General features: G+C 46.5%; 1 protein-coding gene across 13 annotated transcripts in view; it reads left to right on the top strand.

The window, feature by feature from the left end:
• The window catches only part of MTMR3 (myotubularin related protein 3), a 131,522-nt gene that overhangs the window by 104,280 nt on the left and 5,507 nt on the right, over positions 1 to 21,735 (top strand). For 12 of the 13 annotated variants that reach the window (XM_070385871.1, XM_070385877.1, XM_070385876.1 and 9 more), the window contains 10 exons: positions 845 to 941; positions 2,741 to 2,854; positions 7,459 to 7,664; positions 8,183 to 8,314; positions 9,673 to 9,784; positions 13,105 to 13,300; positions 14,077 to 14,262; positions 17,168 to 17,338; positions 18,529 to 18,674; positions 19,427 to 20,828. In XM_070385871.1, coding sequence (XP_070241972.1) covers positions 845 to 941; positions 2,741 to 2,854; positions 7,459 to 7,664; positions 8,183 to 8,314; positions 9,673 to 9,784; positions 13,105 to 13,300; positions 14,077 to 14,262; positions 17,168 to 17,338; positions 18,529 to 18,674; positions 19,427 to 20,828 — 2,762 coding nt within the window. Of the gene's footprint in view, positions 1 to 844; positions 942 to 2,740; positions 2,855 to 7,458; positions 7,665 to 8,182; positions 8,315 to 9,672; positions 9,785 to 13,104; positions 13,301 to 14,076; positions 14,263 to 17,167; positions 17,339 to 18,528; positions 18,675 to 19,426; positions 21,728 to 21,735 lie in introns of those variants that run through there. The other variant, XM_070385879.1, reaches the window with a different exon arrangement.

The raw sequence follows: 21,735 nt of genomic DNA, 5'->3' as shown, positions 1-21,735 counted from the left end.
CCATCCTAAAGGAGATCAGTCCTGGGTGTTCATTGAAAGGCCTGATGCTGAAGCTGAAACTCCCAATATTTTGGCCACTTGATGCCAAGAACTGACTCATTTGAAAAGATGCTGATGCTGGGAAAGATTGAAGGCAGGAGGAGAAGAGGGGACGACAGAGGATGAGATGGTTGGATGACTTCACCAACTCGATGGACATTGAGTTTGAGCAAACTCCAGGAGTTGGTGAGGGACAGGGAAGCCTGGTGTGCTGCAGTCCATGGGGTTTCAAAGAATCGGACATGACTGAGCAACTGAACTGATAATACATATACCACCTTAAAATCCAGAAAGCTCAGTTTCTGAAATCTGGCCCAGAGGGTTTCTCATGAGGAGTTACAGATCCATATTACTCGTCTTGGTGAACTTACTGATTTTATTTCTTATGTATACCATCAGTCTGAGTGTGGAAACAGGAAGTTAGCCAGTATAGTGACAAGAACATGGGTTTTGGGATCAGACAGAGCTGCCGTAATAATCTCCCCAGTCTGTTTTATCCTCTGTAACATGCGCTCAGTGATACTGCCCTTAAATTTGATAGTAGTGATTAGATGAGATAATATTAATTCCTTTTTAATTTTTTAAATTTATTTTTAATTGAAGAGATAATATTCTTGATCAGAATTAATTTCCTCATTTTTTTTATAATCTTAGCCCAGCAGGAGATTTTTTTAAAACTAAATATGGTATTTATTATAATACTTCAAAAAAAAAAAAAAAAATAAGGATACCAGTGCTTTTATTCCACCTGTTTTGCAAAATCGTACTCATTTCTTCCTTTCTCCTGTCTGCCTTTGGTCCCTAGGGGAACATGTAACGTCAAGGTTTAAAAACGAGGTGGAGCGGATGGGTTTTGATATGAACAACGCCTGGAGGATTTCTAACATCAATGAGAAGTACAAGTGAGTTGTATTTGGTCCCTGTGGCCTGTGTTCCATGACCGCTGCCTTGTCAAGAAACCCCAATTCTCATGTGGCAGAACATTTGAATTTAAAATTTTTCTTCAAAACAGAGTTTTATTTATTAAATATAAGTGCATGATTTTCAGAGTACTTGTTGAGCCTTCTGTTTCCATTGCTATCACTGGAGTGGAAAGAGATTCTTACTTAGTAGGATCCTGGAGTTTTCCTTCCATTCCCCTCCAGGCCTCTCTTCTGGCACATGTACGTCTAAATACCTATAGGCAGGCAGTTTCTGTTGTCCTTATCACTACTCGATAAAACACTTAGGAGCTGGTTTTTACGTACTTTTACCACAGATCGTATGAAAAGGCTTAAGTCTTATTCTGTTTAATTCATTGATCTAAAACTAATGTCATAGCTATGATTGTGTAACCTTTAAATACTAATGTAACCATTATTAAATATTTCCTTGGAACGTATAAGAACTTCGATAGGGAAGGGCAGTTAATTAACTATGATTTTGCTGATTCAGATTTCTATAAAATGAAAGAAAACTGTCCAGAATTTTTAAATTAACGTATCCTTCTCCTCTTAAGTTTCCCTGCAGCGGTTGGAGACACTAATCACTCTCTTATCTTTCCAACTGCCTCAGATTATGATAGCTATTTTCTTGGACTGTTTGTGGGTAGCCATCAGAGCATTTCATTTTTTGCTGGAAAAACTACAGCTAATTACTATATACAGCTCTTAACATGGACCCTGGCCAAGGAGGTGTTGCCAAGAATCAGGAGCTACAGATGAGTCATACCTTGGCCTGTTCTCAGCTGACAAGTCAAAGGAGAGAATGACGGTGGGAGGGGGTCCTCAGGGAGCCTGAGGCTGCAACAGGCTTTGCTCACATATAACCCACCTTTCCTATACTGGAGACTGCTTATCTGCCAAGTGAGCAGCTCTCACTTGGTGAAGAGCTGACTACTGGATAATGTAATACTTAGAGGACAGGAGTATAGTGATCCGAATATTGAGTGAAGTAAGACAAACAAAACACCTACTAATATTTTCCCTAATGAAAGCAGCTTTTTTAAACACAACACTGTAAGTCAACTGTAAGATAAAATAAAAATTAAATTAAAAAAAAAACTGGCTTCCCCCCCCCGCCGCCCTCCGAGTGTAGTTCTGAAGTGTGTTTTATAGAAATGATGATTAATAGCATACTCACATCACTGACTTGGCTTAATGGGGCTGTGATTGTGTATGCATATGGGGCTGACCCGCCGTGCTGCATCTGTATACCCATAGCTGCACCTGTTACCTACAATTAGGACACCGTGTCTGGTTCACGTCAAACAGCATGTTAGTAATCCTATGAGGTCTCTGGGAAGTCGAAACTGTGGGCTCTTGCACTTCATATGTTTCCCTGAAAAACTGAGGGCCTGGTAGAGTAACACAGACTTCCACCTCTGCAGTTGAACTGGGTACCTGTGTAGTTAGAAATGATCCATGTATTGGTTACAATGGTTACAGTAGAGTGAGTGCCTCTCAACTCCCTTTTTTTTTATTGATTGTTAAGATGGCCAGATTTCCAAAAGGCAGCATAAAGTGGAACAATCCAAGATAGTATCACTTGACGTGTATAACACTTAGGGCAACCCACTCCACTAAGCAGGGCGGAACTTCAAGTCTTGCTCCTTGCTGCCTTTTTAACTGGCTCTGGGGTAGCCTGATGCACACCCTTACCCTGGCTCACTCGAGTCTCTCCTCCTCTTTCCCTTCTCCCTCTTCCTCACCAACCCTGTTAGGCTGTGTGGGAGCTATCCACAGGAGCTCATAGTGCCTGCCTGGATCACTGACAAAGAACTGGAAAGTGTTGCAGGCTTCCGGTCCTGGAAGCGCATCCCTGCTGTCGTCTACAGGTGAGGAAGCCTGGCCGGCCCAGCTCGCTCTGGTGCTGCTGCCCAGTGCTCTTGGTCTGTGCTCTGGCGCTGCTAGCCTGGGGGTGGGGTGGGGTGGGTTCAGGGAGCTCTCCAGGCTACTGCATACTTCCTTATTGTTAGAGTTGCTCATCCAGTCATGTACCAGTCAGTACTTCACTGCAACACTACCTGATGATTCAGTTGACACTGAAAAGAAAATTTTGATTAAAAAATGGCTGGATTTGCTATTTTAAGATCCTTCTGACGTTGTTTTTTTAAATGTTTACTTATGTCTATGCTGGGTCTTCCTTGCTGCATGGACTTTTCTCTGGTTGAGGCGAGTGGGGCCTACTGTAGTTGTGGTGCACAGACGTCTCATTGCAGTGGTTTCTCTTATTGCGGAGCTTGGGCTCTAGGGCAGTGGGCCTCGGTGGTGGCTCCCAGGCTCTAGAGCACAGGCTCAGTAGCTGTGGCGCAAGGGCCTTAGCTGCTCCACGGCCTGTGGGATCTTCCAGGACAAGGGATCGAACCTGTGTCTCCTGCATTGGCGGGCACATTTTTTTTTTACCACTGAGCCACCAGGCAAGCTCTCTTCTGACATTCTATGGGAAGATAATGTAGTCACTGCTTTTAGCTTCAGTTGATGACCTTTGGATTGAGAGAGATGAGTCCTGGAAAGTGAGAATGGGGGATGTAGACTTGTGATTGTCTTTGTGGTTAAAATATTGCCACATGGAAGAAGTTTGTTTTGAGAGGGAGCATTTAGAGAAGGGTAGCGCTTGGCTGGTCAGAAGATACTGGAGATCAGAGGCAGGAGAGTCAAGGGAGCCAAATTCTAGAAGGGGTGGTGGTGTGATAACAAGCATAGGTGTTAGAACTCAAGTCTTCTCTCTGCCTTGCTGTGGCACCTTGAGCAAGTTCCTTGACTGACCTCAGTCTGTTCCCATGATGTTCTCAGTTCACAGGTATGCTGTGACATCTGAATGACTCTGTAAGACAAGGCTTCCTAATCAGTGTCTGGAGTAGATTGTATTCCTGAGGGCTGCTTTTCTGATTCAGTGACTATCTAGCTGAGTTCTCACAAATCATGTGAAGTTTTTAAGAAGTCATTCCCTCATGTTTTGGAACAATTTCAGATGTCCTTGTAATATTCACAGTCCCCATTTCATTTTCCCCGTTTGCAGACTTTATGGACTCTCCTTGAATTTGGGCCAAACCAGTGAGGCTTAGTTAGAAGCTCATGCCAGAAGGAAGTCCATTGAAATACTGAGGTGGTAAGAAGGGGTTTAAAACTTCTTGTGTAATTCCTAGTGAGGTAACCAGCTTGTTTTCTTAGTCCATGGAAGGCAGATTTTAGTGGCCATCCCAAAGAGGGAGAGATGTGAAAGTACACAGTTGCTTCTGGCCCAATGAAAGTCGCTCAGTCGTGTCCGACTCTTTGTGACCCCCTGGACTGTAACCTGCCAGACCCTTCTGTCCATGGACTCCTCCAGGCAGGAATACTGGAGTGGGTAGCCATTCCCTTCCCCTGGGGTTCTTCCCCACCCAGGGATCAAACCCAGGTCTCCTGCATTGCAGGCAGGTTCTTTACTATCTGAGCCACCAGGGAAACCCATTAAATTTTCAATCTCAGTTTTCATCACTGTTGTTTTCAGACACCTCTAGAAAAGTAGGTCACCAAATTTACCTATCATTCAAGTGGTAAGGTTGACACAGGAATTAGAGAGCAGCGCAAGCTGAAAGGATTTAGGAGTCTTATCAGTGATCGGCCCAGCTCAAACAGGGAAAGCCGCCAGCTGCTGCTGTGGGGCCAGCAGCTGTGTTAGATCAGCAGCCCTGTCATTTGCGGAGTTTGCTGACTTTGAGCGTAAGGGGAAAGGACTCTCATCTCAAAGCAAGGGTCGTTCAGTGAAATTCTTCCTGTTGGTAGAGAGGCCTAAAAGTGTAGGCCGAAGACTTAGAATAAACATGGGAAGCTTCTTTTCCCTTCCAGAGTTTATGCTAGAGGGAATGAATGAGCTTTGTTAGCTCAGGTGGCAGGATGCTTCTGAATCCAACATGTGTTTACTGAATGTAGCTGTCTGTAGATCGCTAATGACTCCTGAGGTTGCTGGCCGCGCTTACTTGAAAGCACCACATTGAACCAGCATCTGATCAGTGCTTTCTCCCATGGTTACGAGAGAGTGCTTAATTAGCTTTATTATTGAAGATGGAGATTGTGTTGACACGGCAAGACAGTGCAAAGGCTGCCCATCTGTAGTGCAAGTCACAGCTCTCTCACTCTGCATTGAGTGATTCTTAGAAACTTCTAGTCATGGGGCTGTCTGGTGGCTCTGACGGTAAATAATCTGCTGCAACGTAGGAGACCCGGGTTCCATCCCTGGGTCGGGAAGATCTCATGGAGAAGGGAATGGCAACTCACTCCAGTATCCTTGGCTGGGATATCCCATGGACAGAGGAGCCTGGAGGGCTACAGTCAATGGAGTCACAGAGTTGGACACGACTCAGCAACTTTTCTAGTCATTTAGGGAGTTTGACTAATACTAACTTTGGGATAGTTTAAACATTTGTATCTTTCTCTATGTAAAATTGAAGAATTCACTGTTTAGTAGGGGACTCATCCATTGAACATCTTAAGTTTTATTTTTCCTGGTTCTATTTTAAAATGATAGAAACACTCTAGTGATTTTTAGCTACAGTGTTCTTGTTCTCTTTCATGCTACCTAAAGCATTTAGATGACTGCAGAAGCTGCTTTTTGCAGCAATTCAGTTGTGATCTAGCTGTCATACGATGACCCTTAAAACCCAAGACCCAGGCTGACGAGTGCCATCTACTGTTCTTCTCAAGCGTTGCTGGGAAAAATTTCGGAAAAAAAGGATGTGCAGCAGAGGCCCCCCAGCCTATTCTGTAAAGAGCTGCCGCCCCTCAGCTCATTGGTTATCCAGCATCTATTATTGTATGCTAGTAGGCCCTTTAAGAATCACTGAGGTTTTATTTATAGTTCGGCCGTTCAGCAGTTGACCTAATTGTTGTGTTGGCAGTACACAAGTACTTTCTATTATTTGTCTCTCCTAATGAGGGAGGATTTAAAAATGACAAACAAACTGATGATTCCAGTGGAATTTATTGTTGCCAAATTTAATTTTATTGTTTATGAGTTTTAGGATTAAAAACAAAAAACTTTCTCACGTTGTCCTTTGAACAAGACATATAGATGCAATAGTCTGTTAAAAACCCATCTGTGCATAAAACATCCACATATGTTTTATGTGGATGAATGTGTATTTGGAAACAATTTTAATGGGAGTAAAGAACATTGTTCTCTCTAGGATATAGAATTTGGGAGATATTAAAATTTTTTGCTTACTAGCTTTTTACTCATTTATTTTTATAGTGAACTGACTACTTTTATAACATCTAAACAGCTTTATTGAGCTGTCACATACAGTTCACCTTTTTTTTAATGTGTATAGCTCAGTGTTTTTAAGTATATTCACTGTGTTGTACGACCATCACTACGCTTACTTTAGTACGTTCTCCCCACCCTAAAAAGAAATCCCAGACCCATTAGCATACACTCCCTGTTCCCTCCTCACACTCCCTAGCTCTGGGTTATCAGTAAATCTACATGCTATCTCTATAGATCTTCCTGTTCTGGACACTGTATAAATGGAATCATAATGTGGTTTTTTGTGATTGACTTCTTTCACTTTGGAGCAATAACATACTCAAGGTTCATCCATGTTGTGATATGTATTAGAGCTTGATTCCTTTTTGTCACCAAATTACATTACCCTTACAACTTCTTAGCTGCTAAAATTACCTTACTAAAATTCCTAATTAGGAAAAGCTTGGATAGACAATGAGTATGATTTCTGGTCTTTTTTTTTTTTTCGTGAAAAAGGATCTTATCAGAGTATGGCTTATTGATGTTTATGCTATTCATTTCCTTCTAAGAGTTTACGGAAGGATAACTGGCTCATTGAGCTATCTGCCTATAGTAAGAGCAGTTGTGACTCATGAAATCTCAGGAGGTTTTGTAAAGCAGTCCACTGTGGGCCAGGTAAATATTTCAGTCCCAAATGTGGGATCTTGTTTTGAAAAGAATCCTCAAGCCAGCCATAATTGCACAGTTGCTATGCTGGGTCCTCAGAAGTCAGGAGGAAACAGATGTTTGTCTTAGCATCCATTAAGCTTGGATATGCAGGTGTAGTATTAAAAAGAGATTAATGCTTCATTATTAAGTAGCAGAATTAGTGTGGTGTTGGTATTTTATTTTTTACCTAATTTTCCAAAAGTAGTTATTCATATATTCTTTATGAATATTTCGTTTTCTGTAAGAATACACATTTATCATTTCGTTGGTTATTCTACAAAGGTCTCTAAAATGGTATGATAATCCAGAAAGATCCAGATAGATTTCATTATTCTTGATGGTTTATAAGACTTCTGCCCTGGGAGGCCTTGAAGCTAACCATCACATGCCTGTAGCCAAGCATTCATTAAGGCATTTAAAGCCTCCTGTGGCACTTTGTGTGTGAGCTCAGAATATCCGCATGGGGCCACGGGGTTGGGTGCAGTTGTCGTCTTGTTCCCCGCACAGGCACCAGAGCAACGGAGCCGTCATTGCCCGCTGCGGACAGCCAGAGGTCAGCTGGTGGGGCTGGAGGAATGCCGACGATGAGCACCTGGTGCAGTCCGTAGCCAAAGCTTGTGCCTCCGACTCCCGATCCGGTGGCAGCAAGCCGTCGGCTAGGAACAGTCCCCGGGACTTCCCCTGTGCAGGAGACCTCTCTGATGTGGAGTTCGGTAAGGAGTCCCTGGGCCTCTGGCAGCAAGTTTTTGTAGCATCTGAGAAACTTTTCTTGAAATGGCCTTTTTCTTTTAAGACAGAATTTGGTTTCATAGAAGAGTGAGAGTGAAGCTTCAGTTAGTGGGATTGTTTGAGGAGTCATGGGTCTTGGCAAAAACCAGAAGACCTTCTCTTTCAAACTTGGTTAAGAGCACTAGAGTGTTGTCTTTCTGCCGTCGTGACAAGATGGACTGTGCATGTGATAGGGGACCTATACAGTGTTTCCAGACCATGAGGGAAACACTGGGCTTTCATTGTAGTCATTCTAGGTAGAACCGAAGTATCAGAGATGGTAGGCAAAATAGAAAACAACTCGGGAGAGAAGTCCCATTGTATTTAGGTAGTGTGGGTTAGGTGGACTTCACTTAATCGAGTTTTTGGGGTACTGTAATAAGTGCCTGTCGTTTTTATTTTGCAACAATTCTGGGAGAGACAGGTTCATTTCGTTTTTTCTTCCTGCTCCTGATGTCCCCAGATTCTTCTCTGTCAAATGCTTCAGGAGCAGAGAGTTTAGCCATCCAGCCACAGAAGCTTTTGATCTTGGACGCACGCTCCTATGCAGCCGCGGTGGCAAACCGAGCCAAAGGAGGAGGTTGTGAATGCCCAGGTGAGGTGCACGGTGCTTCTGTCCTTGGGAGTCCAGCCCATGCCCGACTGGGTCTTAGTTCTCAACTTGAATGCAAAGCCATGTTCCTCGGGCTGTCCTGAGAGAGCCGCAGCTCCTTGGATTCACAGTACTGCATGCTCTTCTCATGGGAGACATGGAGGAAGGAGTGCAGTGAAACCACAGATTTCTTCCTTCCTGGTACCAGCCTTTTGGTGATAAGGAAAGTCAGTCCTCTCCCTTAAGAAGGCCTATTAAGTTTGGAAGCTGCTGCTTTGGTGGCTTGATTTCTCAGCCTTCTAAAAGCTTTTTATTGTGTTTGACATTGGGTATGCTCATCACTGGCCCCACAGAAAAGTCCTCACATGGCTTTTACTTGAAAAACATGGGGTAGAAATTGAAGTAAATACAAAACTCTAGTGAAGCACCTCAGTCCTGACTTAGAGCACCCCTACTGTTTGCAAGGAGGGACCTTTCTCCAAGGAGGGACCTCTTGGGTGCCAGTTGTGTGCCAATGGAGCAGGTAGAGCACTAAATTCCTTATTCAGGTGTGAACTAATTGCTGAAAAAAGCAGTTTGAGCACAGAGTTTGAATGCATAAGTACATGGTTCTGGTAGGTTCTTCTTATAGATTCCAGAGATGCAAGTTAGCAGAGGCCCAAGAAGTAAACCTGGGGTAAGGTAGAAGAGTGTGTGTGTGTGTGTGTGTGTGTGTGTGTGTGTGTGTGCGTGCGCATGTGCCCTCAGTCATTCAGTCATGTTTAACTCTTTGTGACTGCATCAACTGCAGCCCACCAGGCTCCTCTGTCCATTGGATTTCCCAGGCAAGAATTCTGGAGTGGGTTGATATTTCTTATTCCAGGGGATCTTCCTGACATAGGGATCAAACCCACATCTCCTGCATTGGCAGGTGGATTCTTTACCACTGAGCCACCTGAGAAGCCCTAAAGTGGAAGTACACAGCTTTTTTTTTTTTTTTAAATAAAAGCTTCTGTTTTGTCAGTTTCTTCTTCACATGGAGAAGGGAATGGCAATCCAGTCCAGTATTCTTGCCTGGAGAATTCCATGGACAGAGAAACCTGGCAGGCTACAGTCCATGGGGTCGCAGAGTCAGACACAACTGAGCGACTGACACATCCACACATCTTTTTCACACATCCTTCCTTTTTGAAAAGATGGCTAAAAATCGAGCTCTGTTTTCATCTCATCATAAAGGACTGGGCTAATAGTCATCCAAACACCAGTATTTCATTCGTCAGCAGCCACAGTGGGTTTGTTTTATAGCTAGTTTGCTCCTTTTGAACTTGGCGTTGTGGATGTTAAATTCACCATATTTGTGTTCTCTCTATTGTTCTCTCCAGAGTATTACCCAAACTGTGAAGTTGTTTTTATGGGGATGGCAAATATTCATTCAATTCGGAGGAGTTTTCAGTCTCTGCGTTTGCTGTGCACTCAGATGCCAGATCCGGGAAAGTAAGACCTTGGCCTTGGCTTTAAGTTTGCAGTGCCCTTTTTTTTTTTTTAATGAGTTGGAGGGGGTCTTGTTATTTTTTTGGTAAACTTCAGTTTTACCGTGAGTCCATGGGTAGTGTTCTCCTTCCTGTGTGAGGATCATTCAGCAAAAAGGAGGAGCTGGGAGTAAAATCTAGCCTTTTGAAAGGTTTGAAAATGTGCAGCAGGGAACAGGTCTCAGCCCTCAGAACAGACGGGCCGCTGTCTTACTTTTTCTGGGCCCTCCTCTGTTCTCTTCTCCATGTTTTTGACTCAGAGTAACTTAATTCTTTGTTTTCTGACATCCTGTAGTGACACTTAACCTCCTCTGAACTGGAGTGTTTTACCTGAAGAGTAAGTGTATTCATCATGTTCTAGAAAGGGTTAAACTTTCAAACATGCCAGGAGATCAGCTCCTTTTACATTTGCTTCTGATTTTAAACTACTTTCTTATTTACTAAAAACATTACCATGATTTTTATTGCTTATTAAAAATGAATGGCTGGCATTTGCTGTGAGGAAGGTGAAATAACACCCCTCCCCACAAGGGAACTGTTTGAATACAAGATAAATTAGGAGGAATGCTCTGTAAAAACAAATATGGACAGATAAATATTTAAAAGCCCCTGTTTTACTATTTCAGGAAGCCAGAAATGGTGCCAGAGAAGATAGTTTTCTCTTTTCTGGTGTTTGTGCTAGAGCCCATAGCAGTTTCCCTGAGTTCTGTTCAGTAGATCTCATGATTGCATCAATTTTGCAGCATTCTTTGATTTATTAAATCAAATGGTGGCTGCCTGAATCACTTGTACAAACTCCTGGTAACAAATGATTAATTTCATCATAGTTGCAGTCAGCCGAGAGGGTGAAGCAGTTGTCCTTGGGGAAAAGCCTGACCAAAGAAATGATGGCTGTCTTGCCTGAGGGTCAGCAGTTTGCATCTGCTACACGAGCTTAGAGCCCAGCTAGTAGCGCTCCCTGCCCTGCTGATGGCACACACAGAGTCTGCTCAGGGTCCAGAGCACCTGCCACTGACTGCATGACTCGAGTCAAGTGGCTTGATTTCTGTGGTTATCAGTTTGTCCTGCCTATATAAGGGATAGCGTCAGTATTCCCTGATCTCTAATATCTTCCATAGGTTAAAAGTCTTTCTTAAAAAGCTGTTTTTTAAGCTCCTGAGTCAAGAAGATGTAATTAGCCCTTGTTTGGTCTACATGAATGTCGGGGAGGGGAGTTGTAAAGGAAGAAGGAAATGACTTGTCTGTATTTGGCACAGATCATAATGCATTACTGACGCTTCCCTGTAGATAAAGAGACGCTATGGCTGTGGCGGGAGCAGCTGTAAGCCGGCCTCCTGACACTTGTTTGCAGCTGTGGAGGGCCCGGGCCTGGTTGTGTTTCTCTCTCAGATTTTGAGAACAGGACGAGGGAGTCTACAGGATCAGCGCAGTATCAGTACCTCCTCCACTGGCAGATTTTGGATGCAGCTTCTGTGTTAGGCATGGAGACACTGACTGGGTTGTAAGGATGGGTCAGTCAGATTCAGGAGAACCAGGTTCTCATTTACTGTTTCTCCAGGGGCCAGGAGGTAACTTGGCATTTGTTCTCCTAAGTCCCACCTTTTAGTTTGCTTTTTCAAGACTGTATGAGGAATAAGAATAAAGAATCCGCCTGCAAACAGTGTTTCTCAGGTATTTAATAGGCCATAGAAAGTCTTGAGATAGAATTTTTACCCACGACTTAAAAAGTAGGAACCTTCAGTATATGCTAGGCACTGCACAGGGCAAGTGCAGCTGTGCCTGAGACAGGGTCTGCCCTCTTAGGAGCCGGTCTGGCTGGTAGAACAAGCCAATCCTTGTGAAGCCAGCACTTCTGCATTACGTTGTCTGTCTGCCTGGAAAGGCCCTCTCTTCGGGCTGTTCCAGAAATTCATACTTATCCCCCAAGGTTTAATAGGCCTTTATAGACTCGTCATGGCCAAAGCCTTCTCATAGTCCCCTGACAGAAGTATTGATTCCCTTCTCAGACTCAATGTTTGAAGGGCTGGACTATGGCCTTAACCACAGATCTGATGATATTTTGGAGAAATTTGAGCTTTTTGTGGGGGGGTGGGGAGTAGAATTCATGGCAGGGCACAAGAAACAAAATGTCAGTACAATTTAAAAAAACCTATTGTCATTATTCCCAAGGGGTAATTCCTGGGATCTGATACTTTTTGAAGGCCTTTTGAAAAAAGATTTTTTTCAATCCCTGCTGAATCCAGTCTTCACTAAGCCCAGTAACAGTGTGCAGCCATTGGCTACTCATTTGTGTAAGTCTAAATCATTAGTTTGGGCCTACCCAGTTCTAATCCATAAACATTCAAGACTTGATCAGTAGTGGTAAGTGATGTTATCTACACTGTTTTTGGAGTGGCATCCAACTTGTATCTTGTTGTGAAAGTGTTAGTCCCTCGGTCATGTCTGTCTCTTTGCAACCCCGTGGACTGTAGCCCACCAGGCTCCTCTGTCCGTGGGATTCTCTGGTCAAGAACACTGGAGTGGGTTGCCATTCCCTTCTCCAGGGGATCTTCCTGACCCAGGGGTTGAACCGAGGTCTCCTGCATTGTAGGCAGATTCTTTACCGTTTGAGCCACTAGGGAAGCCACTGTATCTTATTACAGACACATATTGCTTTAAATATATTTAATTATTTTATTTGTGTGTGCCAAGTCTTGGTTGCAGCATGTGGGATCTCGAGTTGCGTAGGCGAACTCGTAGTTGCAGCATGTGGGATCGAGCTCCCAGACCAGGGATCGAACCCTGGCCCCCTGCATCGGGAATGCAGAGTCTTAACTGGACCACCAGGGGAGTCCCCACAGACATATATATTTGAGTTTTCCTTTTTTTTGAGAACTTGTTAGGCAGAGTTGCTGATTATTAAATATAAATATTTTCTCTTTTCCATCTCAGAAGTGGTTGCATTTTTTTCTTCAGGAGAAAATTCCAGAAAGAACTAACTTTACTGGGTAGATACAACTCTTTACAGACTAAAAATTATTCATTCTCCCTGGGTAATTAGCAGTAAGATTTTTGGAACAAAAGGTGGCCCTTTTCATTACTGTCCTATTTCTAAGGCTTTCCTGTGTTGCATGGTAGGGCCTGGGCCTAATCCTTGTACATACTTTATAAAGACACAGATTTTCTGTTTGTTTTATTTGGAGGGAAATGTCTTTGGGAATTGCTTTTCAGTTTGACGGGTATTTGGCATGATCCAGTGTCTCATAAAAACCAGCATTTCCCATCCCCTTGTGTTTGGTTTTTCAGTTGGCTCTCAGCTCTGGAGAGCACCAAGTGGCTCCACCACCTGTCTGTGCTGCTGAAGTCGGCGCTCCTGGTGGTGCACGCCGTGGACCGAGACCAGCGGCCGGTGCTGGCGCACTGTTCCGACGGCTGGGACCGCACCCCCCAGATTGTGGCACTGGCGAAGCTCCTGCTGGACCCTTACTACCGAACCATAGAGGTAGGGCGGAACGCTTCAGGATCACCAGGGGAAACCGGGCAGGGTTTTAGGGGAAGTCTTGGTGGAGGTGGTTCGGTCCAGTCAAAGTGGAATTTCTGTGGTTTAGAATCACTGCTCCTTTACCTTGAGCTAAATTGTGGTAGTACCTACCTCAGTGCCTGTCCCTCTTAAAAGGGGGTGGATTGTAGATAACAAGGTACTAAGCATACAGACATATTTTCCTTTGCAGAATATCTACATGGAAAAGTTTTGGCTACCCCGGAAAATGGGGTTTCTGTAGGAAGGATCTTGACGTGCTTATTAGGATAATGGGTCTAGATATCACCACAGTGTTCTGTGGAGAAAGAACCCTAATGTGAAATATCACCTGTTGGGTTAGAGAGACAAGAAAAACCTTTAAGGTACCCTAAAATATATGTAAGTCTGGGATAGGGAAAGATTTTACAAACATGACTTCATAAGTGTAACATGAAAGAAATTTAAAAATAAGATATGAAGGGGACAAAAGGGTGACTTTTTAATAGTGAATGAAGCACTAAAAATGCAGTCTTAACAAAGACTTAGATAGACGCTCAGTTACCACCCGTCTGCTGACTGTGGAGTGGAGGCGGGGGAGTTGGGAAACCATCCTCAGTATGTGTCCTGTCATTTGGCTCTGGGGCTGGGTCGGGGCTCCTGATGGGCTGAGTGGATTCCTGTTGGTGACCTTGGGTTCAGGACAGTCATGGTTTGGATGGACAAGCACAAACGGGTCTCTCCTGGGTGCTTCCCCACAGGGTTTCCAGGTCCTCGTGGAGATGGAGTGGCTGGATTTTGGCCACAAGTTTGCTGACCGGTGTGGTCATGGGGAGAACTCGGATGATCTGAACGAGCGTTGCCCAGTGTTTTTGCAGTGGCTTGACTGTGTTCATCAGCTTCAGAGGCAATTTCCATGCTCTTTTGAGTTCAATGAAGCATTCCTTGTGAGTCTGTGCTTGTGATTCTTCATTTTGGGGACCTTCTAAATTCATAGGGGTATCAGTGTAAGTGTTAGTGGGCCAGTTTTCACTTGAAACAGCATCCTTTCTAGATTTAATTAAGGGGCTATTCTTACCTTATTTAAAAAAAAAGGTGACACAGGTGTTTGTTCATTTAATGAATCCATGTGCACTAAGTTCATGTGAAGTCTTTGAGTTGTTCCAAAGGTAGCTTTAAAAATGGGGAATAGAAGCACTAAACAGTAGTTAAAAATAGAAACAGTAGGTTTTCGTCTGCACCCTCTAGTCAATCATACCAACCCGCCTGGGTCTGTTTCCCACTCTCTGCTCCCGTCCTTTGAAGAAGGACACGCTGGCCTTGCCCTCTTCCAGCCTCCCTCCACCTGGGCACCAGCTTCCATGCCCTCCTCTGCTCAGCTTCATGGCTTCAGCGTTCCTGCTTCCCGCCCTCTGTCGGCCTGTTCCCGCTTTTCTGGATCACTGCCGTCGGCGTACAAGCAGGGTGCAGTGCCTCCTGCCTCATCACACCTGTTCCTGCATCCTGTATCCCCTTGAGCTGCTACCTCATTTCTTATTTCTTCACAGCAGAGCTCCTCAGGTCTGCTACATTTACTCTCCCAAATTCTTCTCCCCTTCTCTCTTAAACCTGGTTCGGTCAGGTGTTCACCCCATTTTACCAGAGCTGCTCTTGTTAAGGTCACCAGTGATCTTCACGTCACTAACCCAGTGATCAGTTTTCACTCACCTTTTAAAAAATTTGCAGTATAATTGATAGATAACATTTTGTTAGTTTCAGGTATACAACAGTGATTTGATACTTGTATATATTGCTAGTTAGTTAGTTCAGTCACTCAGTCGTGTCCGACTCTTTGCGACCCCATGAACCGCAGCACGCCAGGCCTCCCTGTCCATCACCAACTGCCGGAGTCTGCAGAAACACATGTGCATCGAGTCGGTGATGCCATCCAACCATCTCATCCTCTGTTGTCCCCTTCTCCTCCTGCCCTCCGTCTTTCCCAGCATCAGGGTCTTTTCACATGAGTCAGCTCTTCGCATCAGGTTGCCAAAGTATTGGAGTTTCAGCTTCAACATCAGTCCTTCCAATGAACACCCAGGACTAATCTTTAGGATGGACTGGTTGGATCTCCCTGCAGTCCAAGGGACTCTCAAGAGTCTTCTCCAACACCACAGTTCAAAAGCATCAATTCTTCGGTGCTCAGCTTTCTTTATAGTCCAACTCTCACATCTGCTAGAAGATACTGCAAAATCTAGTATTAACATTTGTCACCATGCATAGTGATAAAGTTTTTTCTTGTGATGAGAGCTTTTAAGATGTGCTCTCCTGGCAGCTTTTAGATACACAGCACAGTACTACTCACTCTCTTAGGACCAACCCCCTGACTTAGATCCCCCTAACTCACGTCACATCCCGCTGACTTGTTTTATAATAGGAAGTTTGTACCTTTTGACTTGTCTTCATCTTCTTTGGTTCATCATTAATATTTGGCATAATTGAGTCACCCCTTTCTGAAACACTTTCTTCAGTTGACTTCTATCACACACTCTTAGTTCTCTGCTTCACCAGCTGCTCCTTTCTGTCTCCTTAGCTGGTTCTTCCTTATCCCCCACTTCGGAATGTTGGAATGTCCCAGAGTTCAGGCTCCTTCTCTAGGGATTCATCCAGTCCTTTGGCTTTAATTGCTGTCTGTGATTCCCACATGTATAGTCTTCAGCCTAGACCTCTGTCTCTACTTAACTCCAGGCTCTGATATCCACTTGTGACTGCTCAGGATCTCCACTTGAATGTCTTAATGATATTTCAAACTTAACATTTTCAGAACTTAGTTCTTAATATCTATATCTCCCCACCTCAAAACTGATCTTCCAGAAGTCTTCCTTCTCACCAAATGGCAACTCAGTCCTTCATTTCATTTAGGGCAAAGCTTTTATGTTGTCCTCAACTCCCCTTTCATATTCCACATTCAGTCTATCAGCAGATTCTGTCATTCTGCTTTAAAAATATATCTAAAACCTGATAGCTTACTGCTGCCTGTGCTGTTGCCCCAGTTGCAGACAGACAGTTCAGCAGCCTCAGAGGTCCTTCTGAAACATGGCATAGACTCTGTCTTTCCTGTCAGGAAGCCTCTGTGACTCTGTGGCACAGTAAAAGCCACAGTCCCTCAAATGGCCTGCAGGGCTCTTGCAGAGGTGACCGTCCAGGCTCATGTCCTCCCGCCCTTCACCTCATGCAGTGTCCGTCCGTCACACTGGCCTCCTCCAGTTGCTCAGCAGTTGCAAGCTTGTGCTCCCCTCAGGACCATCGTGCTAGCGGTCGCTGCTGCCTGGACGGCCTCCCAGCTCCCGTCCCCCAGTGCGCATGTGCCCTGCTCTCCCCTTTTCAGCAGGTCCCTGCCACTGAGGCCTCTCACACTGCCCTGCACGTGCTCCGGCCCTCTTCCCTGCCTTCCTGCCTTAGTGTGCATCGCACTGCTCACGCCTCCCCCAGGGCAGGAGAGCGGCGTTCTCACTGCTGCTTCTCTGCACCCATAGACACACCTGGGCTGCTCCACAGCAGCGTGTTGAAGAAGCTGTTGTGAAGTATGCGCTCAATTCAGACTTGGCGGCGCACTGACCCGCTCCTGTGCCCAGTTAACTTAGGACCTCGGAAGTTATTTACAGGGAGGCAGAGAGGATGGGGGTGCCAACGCCCTTTTGACTCAGGAGTGATGGTGGTCGGGGTTGTGAGGAGGCTGCAACTTGGTTCCCCCATCTTCCCGAGTGTGAACTGAAGTGCACATCATGGGTGTTGGGGAAGGTAGCTCTGCTGGGCTGACTTCCCCCCAGAAAACACGTATCCCTTGCTTGGTTTTGCTCATGTTGGATCTCACAGGTGAAACTGGTGCAGCACACCTATTCCTGCCTCTTTGGAACATTCCTGTGCAACAACGCCAAGGAGAGAGGAGAGAAGCACACTCAGGAGCGGACTTGTTCTGTGTGGTCACTGCTTCGGGCGGGCAACAAGGCTTTCAAAAACCTACTGTATTCCTCTCAGTCAGAGGCCGTATGTATCCTTCAGCCTTTTTTGCTCTCAGCAGCAGAGTAAATTCGGGGATGGGGACACATGGGATCCTTTTTGAGAAGCAACTGTTTTCTCAAAGGCCTCTCGGTTGTCTCTGGATAGCTTGGTTCCATTTTTTTCAACCACTCTGTCCCGAGAAAGGCCTGTTTTCCGGTTATGCTTTGCCCTGCTTCCAACTCCTCTTTGTTCGGGGTGGTTTGACCTAACACATGTCTCTACTTGGCCACTGTAGATAAGAGTCTCTTCTAAGCGTCTCTGCCAGAGCTTAACTTACTCCCAGCGTCTCCTGACAAGTGGGAGAGGCACTTGGGTCACCCTGGATGCCTGACAGCTCAGAAGGCGCTGCGGGCCCCCCGAACCTTCCCAGTGTCAACAGGTGGTGATACCCACTGCAGCTTCTGCCTCAGCGTGACACTGGCATGTCTGTCTGACTGATTCTCCGCTCACATGGAGAACTGGCAGCTCCTTTAAGACTTTGTTCCTCAAAGGAACACCGTCTGTTAAGCAGAGAAAAGGAAGCACGTACATCTGTGCATTGGTCCATGGTCTTGTTCCTCGTGTCAGAATGCATCTTAAATTCTAAGTCACAAGGAGGCCAATCTGAGGTTATATTGATTTACTGGACTATTAATGAATAACTTCTTACTTCAGTTAAGTAGTCCAAGGAAGGATTGAAGCTAGCTGCTTCTCTCTCTCCTGTGCCTGCTGGACAAGTAGCAGTATGGAAGAAAGTTTCCTTCCTTCCTTTCCACATGATTAATTTAGATGATCTTATAAAACAGGTTTGACAGTGTGTTCTGAAGCCAAGCTTTGTACCAGGGAACAGACAATCACCATCTAGCAGAATGACTCACTTTCTTGTGCAGTAAAAGCAACAAATTAAGCTGAGGAAAGCCAGTCATTGAGTAAAGGTGACCTAAGAAATAACTAATGAGAAATGGATTTTTGAAAAACATTTTTAGATTTTCATGCCCACAGAGGCTCTCGGGTGAAATATGTCTACCGCCTGCTCTTGGCCCCAGATAATAGGTGCATTCACTCACGTAATGGCTTTTGGAGATCTTGCAGGAATGCTGGGCATTCCTGCTTGGTGCTTGCTCTTCCCTTCGTTCCTAGACATTTCTGACAGACTTGTGGGAACTTGTTAAGCCCATGCCCCGCTGTCTCCTCAGGTGCTGTACCCTGTGTGCCACGTGCGCAACCTGATGCTGTGGAGTGCAGTGTACCTGCCCTGCCCGTCCCCGTCCACCCCCGTGGACGACAGCTGCGCGCCGTACCCAGCCCCAGGCTGCAGCCCCGACGATCCACCCCTGAGTCGGTGAGCCTGCGGCTGATGCCAAGTCCTCAGGCCCTTCCTGGGTGTATTCCTGTGTTGGGGTGTATGCAGGGATGGTCAGACATTTTGACATTGTCTGGCTGCACACGTCTTTCTTAGCGCTCTTGAGGTTTTCTTAGGGAAAGTGTAAAGGTTTTGGGCTCTGAGGCTCTGGATAGCTTGAGCCTCATCCCTGAAGAGTACTGGGCACTGTTTCCACTCTGTTCTTGGGCAGTTTCTCAGTGATGGAGCACATCCTCTGGGTTCCTGTGACCCTCTGGCTTGAGTTGCAGCCACAGCTTTGTGCTCCTGCCTCGCTGCTGTGACTTGTCATCTTGCACTTGAAAGGCAGATTTTATCAGATGATAGTCTGCTTTGCAACCTATGAATTAGCTTTATTGAATTCAGACTGATGAATAATAGAGTAATTTAAAATATTGTACTATCAGAAAATCAGCAACGCTACCTTCCTTTGCCACTAATTGAGAAATGCAGAAGTATCATGAAGATTGTCTTTCTAAACCCGTGTTTGGTGTTAGTTTATCTGTATGTGTTGGGCATGGGGTGCCTGAGAGTAGAAGGTCTCACCCTGGAGCTCTGCCTGCCTGCAGCCTGAGCCTTATTCCAGATATGCCATGGCTCCTTGAGTAGCTGTAATGGAGCCAGTGAGGAAATGACTGCCCGTTAAAACCTGTTGCTCTGACTTCCCCCAGAACAACCTCAGATCCTCATTTCCCCCAAACTCCTTTCTTTAGGCTACCAAAGACCAGATCATTTGACAATCTGACCACCGCCTGCGACAACACAGTGCCTCTGGCCAGCCGGCGCAGCAGTGACCCAAGCCTGAACGAGAAGTGGCAGGAGCACCGTCGCTCGCTGGAACTGAGCACCCTGGCCGGTCCTGGGGAGGAGCCTGTGGAGCCTGACAGCCTGGGGAAACCGACCAAAGTGCTGGGTGGTGCCGAGCTGTCTGTTGCGGCTGGAGTAGCTGAGGGGCAGATGGAGAACATTTTGCAAGAGGCCACCAAAGAGGAGAGTGGGGTAGAGGAGCCTGCCCACAGTGGGGTGCAGGAGGTCAAAGAGGAGGCTCTGTTGGAAGAGGGGAGCAGGGGTAAGAGCCCCGAGGGCTCAGCCCGTGAACTTGATCAGCAGCCAGAGGTGGGGGAGGCTTCCCTAAGGAGTCATCCAGGCACTAGCCTTTCTGGGCTCTCGCAGGGTGTTCCTGAGCAGGGTGGGCACAGTGTTCTCCCCAGTTCTCTCCAGGAGCCCCCCAGGGAAGAGGGTTCCCAGGAGGTCCCTATGGAACCGTCTCAGATAGGAGCTACAGCAGAGGACAGGGAGGAGGCAGTCATTCCTGTCTCAGCAGATGTGGCGGTTGACTCTGGTACCTCACAGTCAAGTTCTCTGCCCTCCCAAGTTTCATTTGAGACCAGAGGACCAAACATGGATGGGTCTGTGGACATGTTAATGGAAGATAAAGTGAAGTCAGACAGCGGGCCCCAGGGCCATCATAGACCTGGCCCTGTCCACAGTGGCTGGCTCGGTGGCAAGGACGTGCTTCCTCCAGCCGTGGAGCCCAGGCCTGCAGAGAGAAGCCTGGCAGAGAGGCCCCAACTGGGGCCTGTGGTGCACAGGACTTCCCCTGGCAGCGCCCGGAGCCCAGCGCATTCTCCTAGTGCCTTGCCTTTAGCCGAATGTAAGGAGGGGCTTGTGTGCAACGGTGCCCCAGAGACTGAAAATAAGGCCTCGGAGCAGCCCCCAGGGCTTAGTACCCTCCAGAAGTATCCCACCCCCAATGGACACTGCGCCAACGGGGAGACTGGGAGGAGCAAGGACTCCCTGAGCCGCCAGCTGTCGGCCACAAGCTGCAGCTCTGCCCACGTACACACGAGGAGCTTGCACCCCAAGTGGCTGCATGGACACTCGGGGAGACCGTCGGCCGCTGGCAGCCCTGAGCAGCCTTCCCGCAGCCACCTGGACGATGACGGCATGCCTGTGTACACGGACACGATCCAGCAGCGCCTTCGTCAGATTGAGTCAGGCCACCAGCAGGAAGTGGAGACCTTGAAGAAACAAGTCCAGGAGCTGAGGAGTCGCCTGGAGAGTCAGTACCTGACCAGCTCCCTGCGCTTCAACGGGGACTTTGGGGATGAAGTGGTGAGTACACCATGGTGCCTCCGTAGCTGCACAGGAGATGGGCACACTGTGCCGGGCCCCTTCTGTCCGGATTTCGGAGACAGTCGGAAAGGTTTAGAATAGCTCTGGTGAGAGGCTGGAGAGCGCCCCCGCCAGGTGACCAGCAGTGCGCTGCTTTCTCTCTCCCGCCTGCGCACCCTCCACTGGCATCCTGTCTACAGGAGAGGCAGGAGAGAGTGCGCACTCACTGTGTGGCTGGTCAGTTCTCTGCGCAGAGAGGGTCAGGCCTTGAAGAGCGTGAACTGGCAGAATGACATTCGTCCAGCAACACCAGATATTCCGGTCCAGTCACAGTGCCTGTCCTACCCCAGTAGCTAGTGAGCAGTTAGTCCCTACCCCCCAGTAATGTGAGCTGTGGCTTGGAAGGTTTAGTTCTTTTTAAACATATGTGTACCCATCTTGTGGCAGGTGATGGTAGTAGAGATGGGAAGGAGGATTGGTTTCTAGCACAGTCGGGAGTTAGTGCAGATGGGCCTGGTGACTGGAAGGGGAGGTACCTTAGGGGAGAGTCTCGGAGACACTCTCCTTCCTGGTGGGTCTGACTTGGCGTGATTAAGAACAGGTGTGAGTCTGGCTCTGAATCAGTCAGCGTACATTAAAGGCGGGCTCATCCAATGACTTCACTTCAAACTGACTTGGTTTTTTCATTTTCCCAAAGAGTCCTTCAGAGAAAGGAGGACACGCCCAAAGCACTGTTTCAGCACACAGGTGTCAGTGGCAGGGTTAGATTTGGCAGGTCCACTGGAGCAGCCGACATGGAGTTCCACCTCCACCCTGGTCACCTCTGCCTACCCACTCCCTGGAGCCCAAGGCCTGCCCCTCCACTCCAGAGTCACTGCACCTGGCCTTAGATCTGTGTATCTCTCTT

The sequence above is a fragment of the Bos mutus genome, chromosome 17, assembly GCF_027580195.1.
Source record: "Bos mutus isolate GX-2022 chromosome 17, NWIPB_WYAK_1.1, whole genome shotgun sequence".
Lineage (NCBI taxonomy): Eukaryota > Metazoa > Chordata > Mammalia > Artiodactyla > Bovidae > Bos > Bos mutus.
Note: the sequence above shows the minus strand (reverse complement) of the source record. Positions and strands in the feature narration are given on the sequence as shown.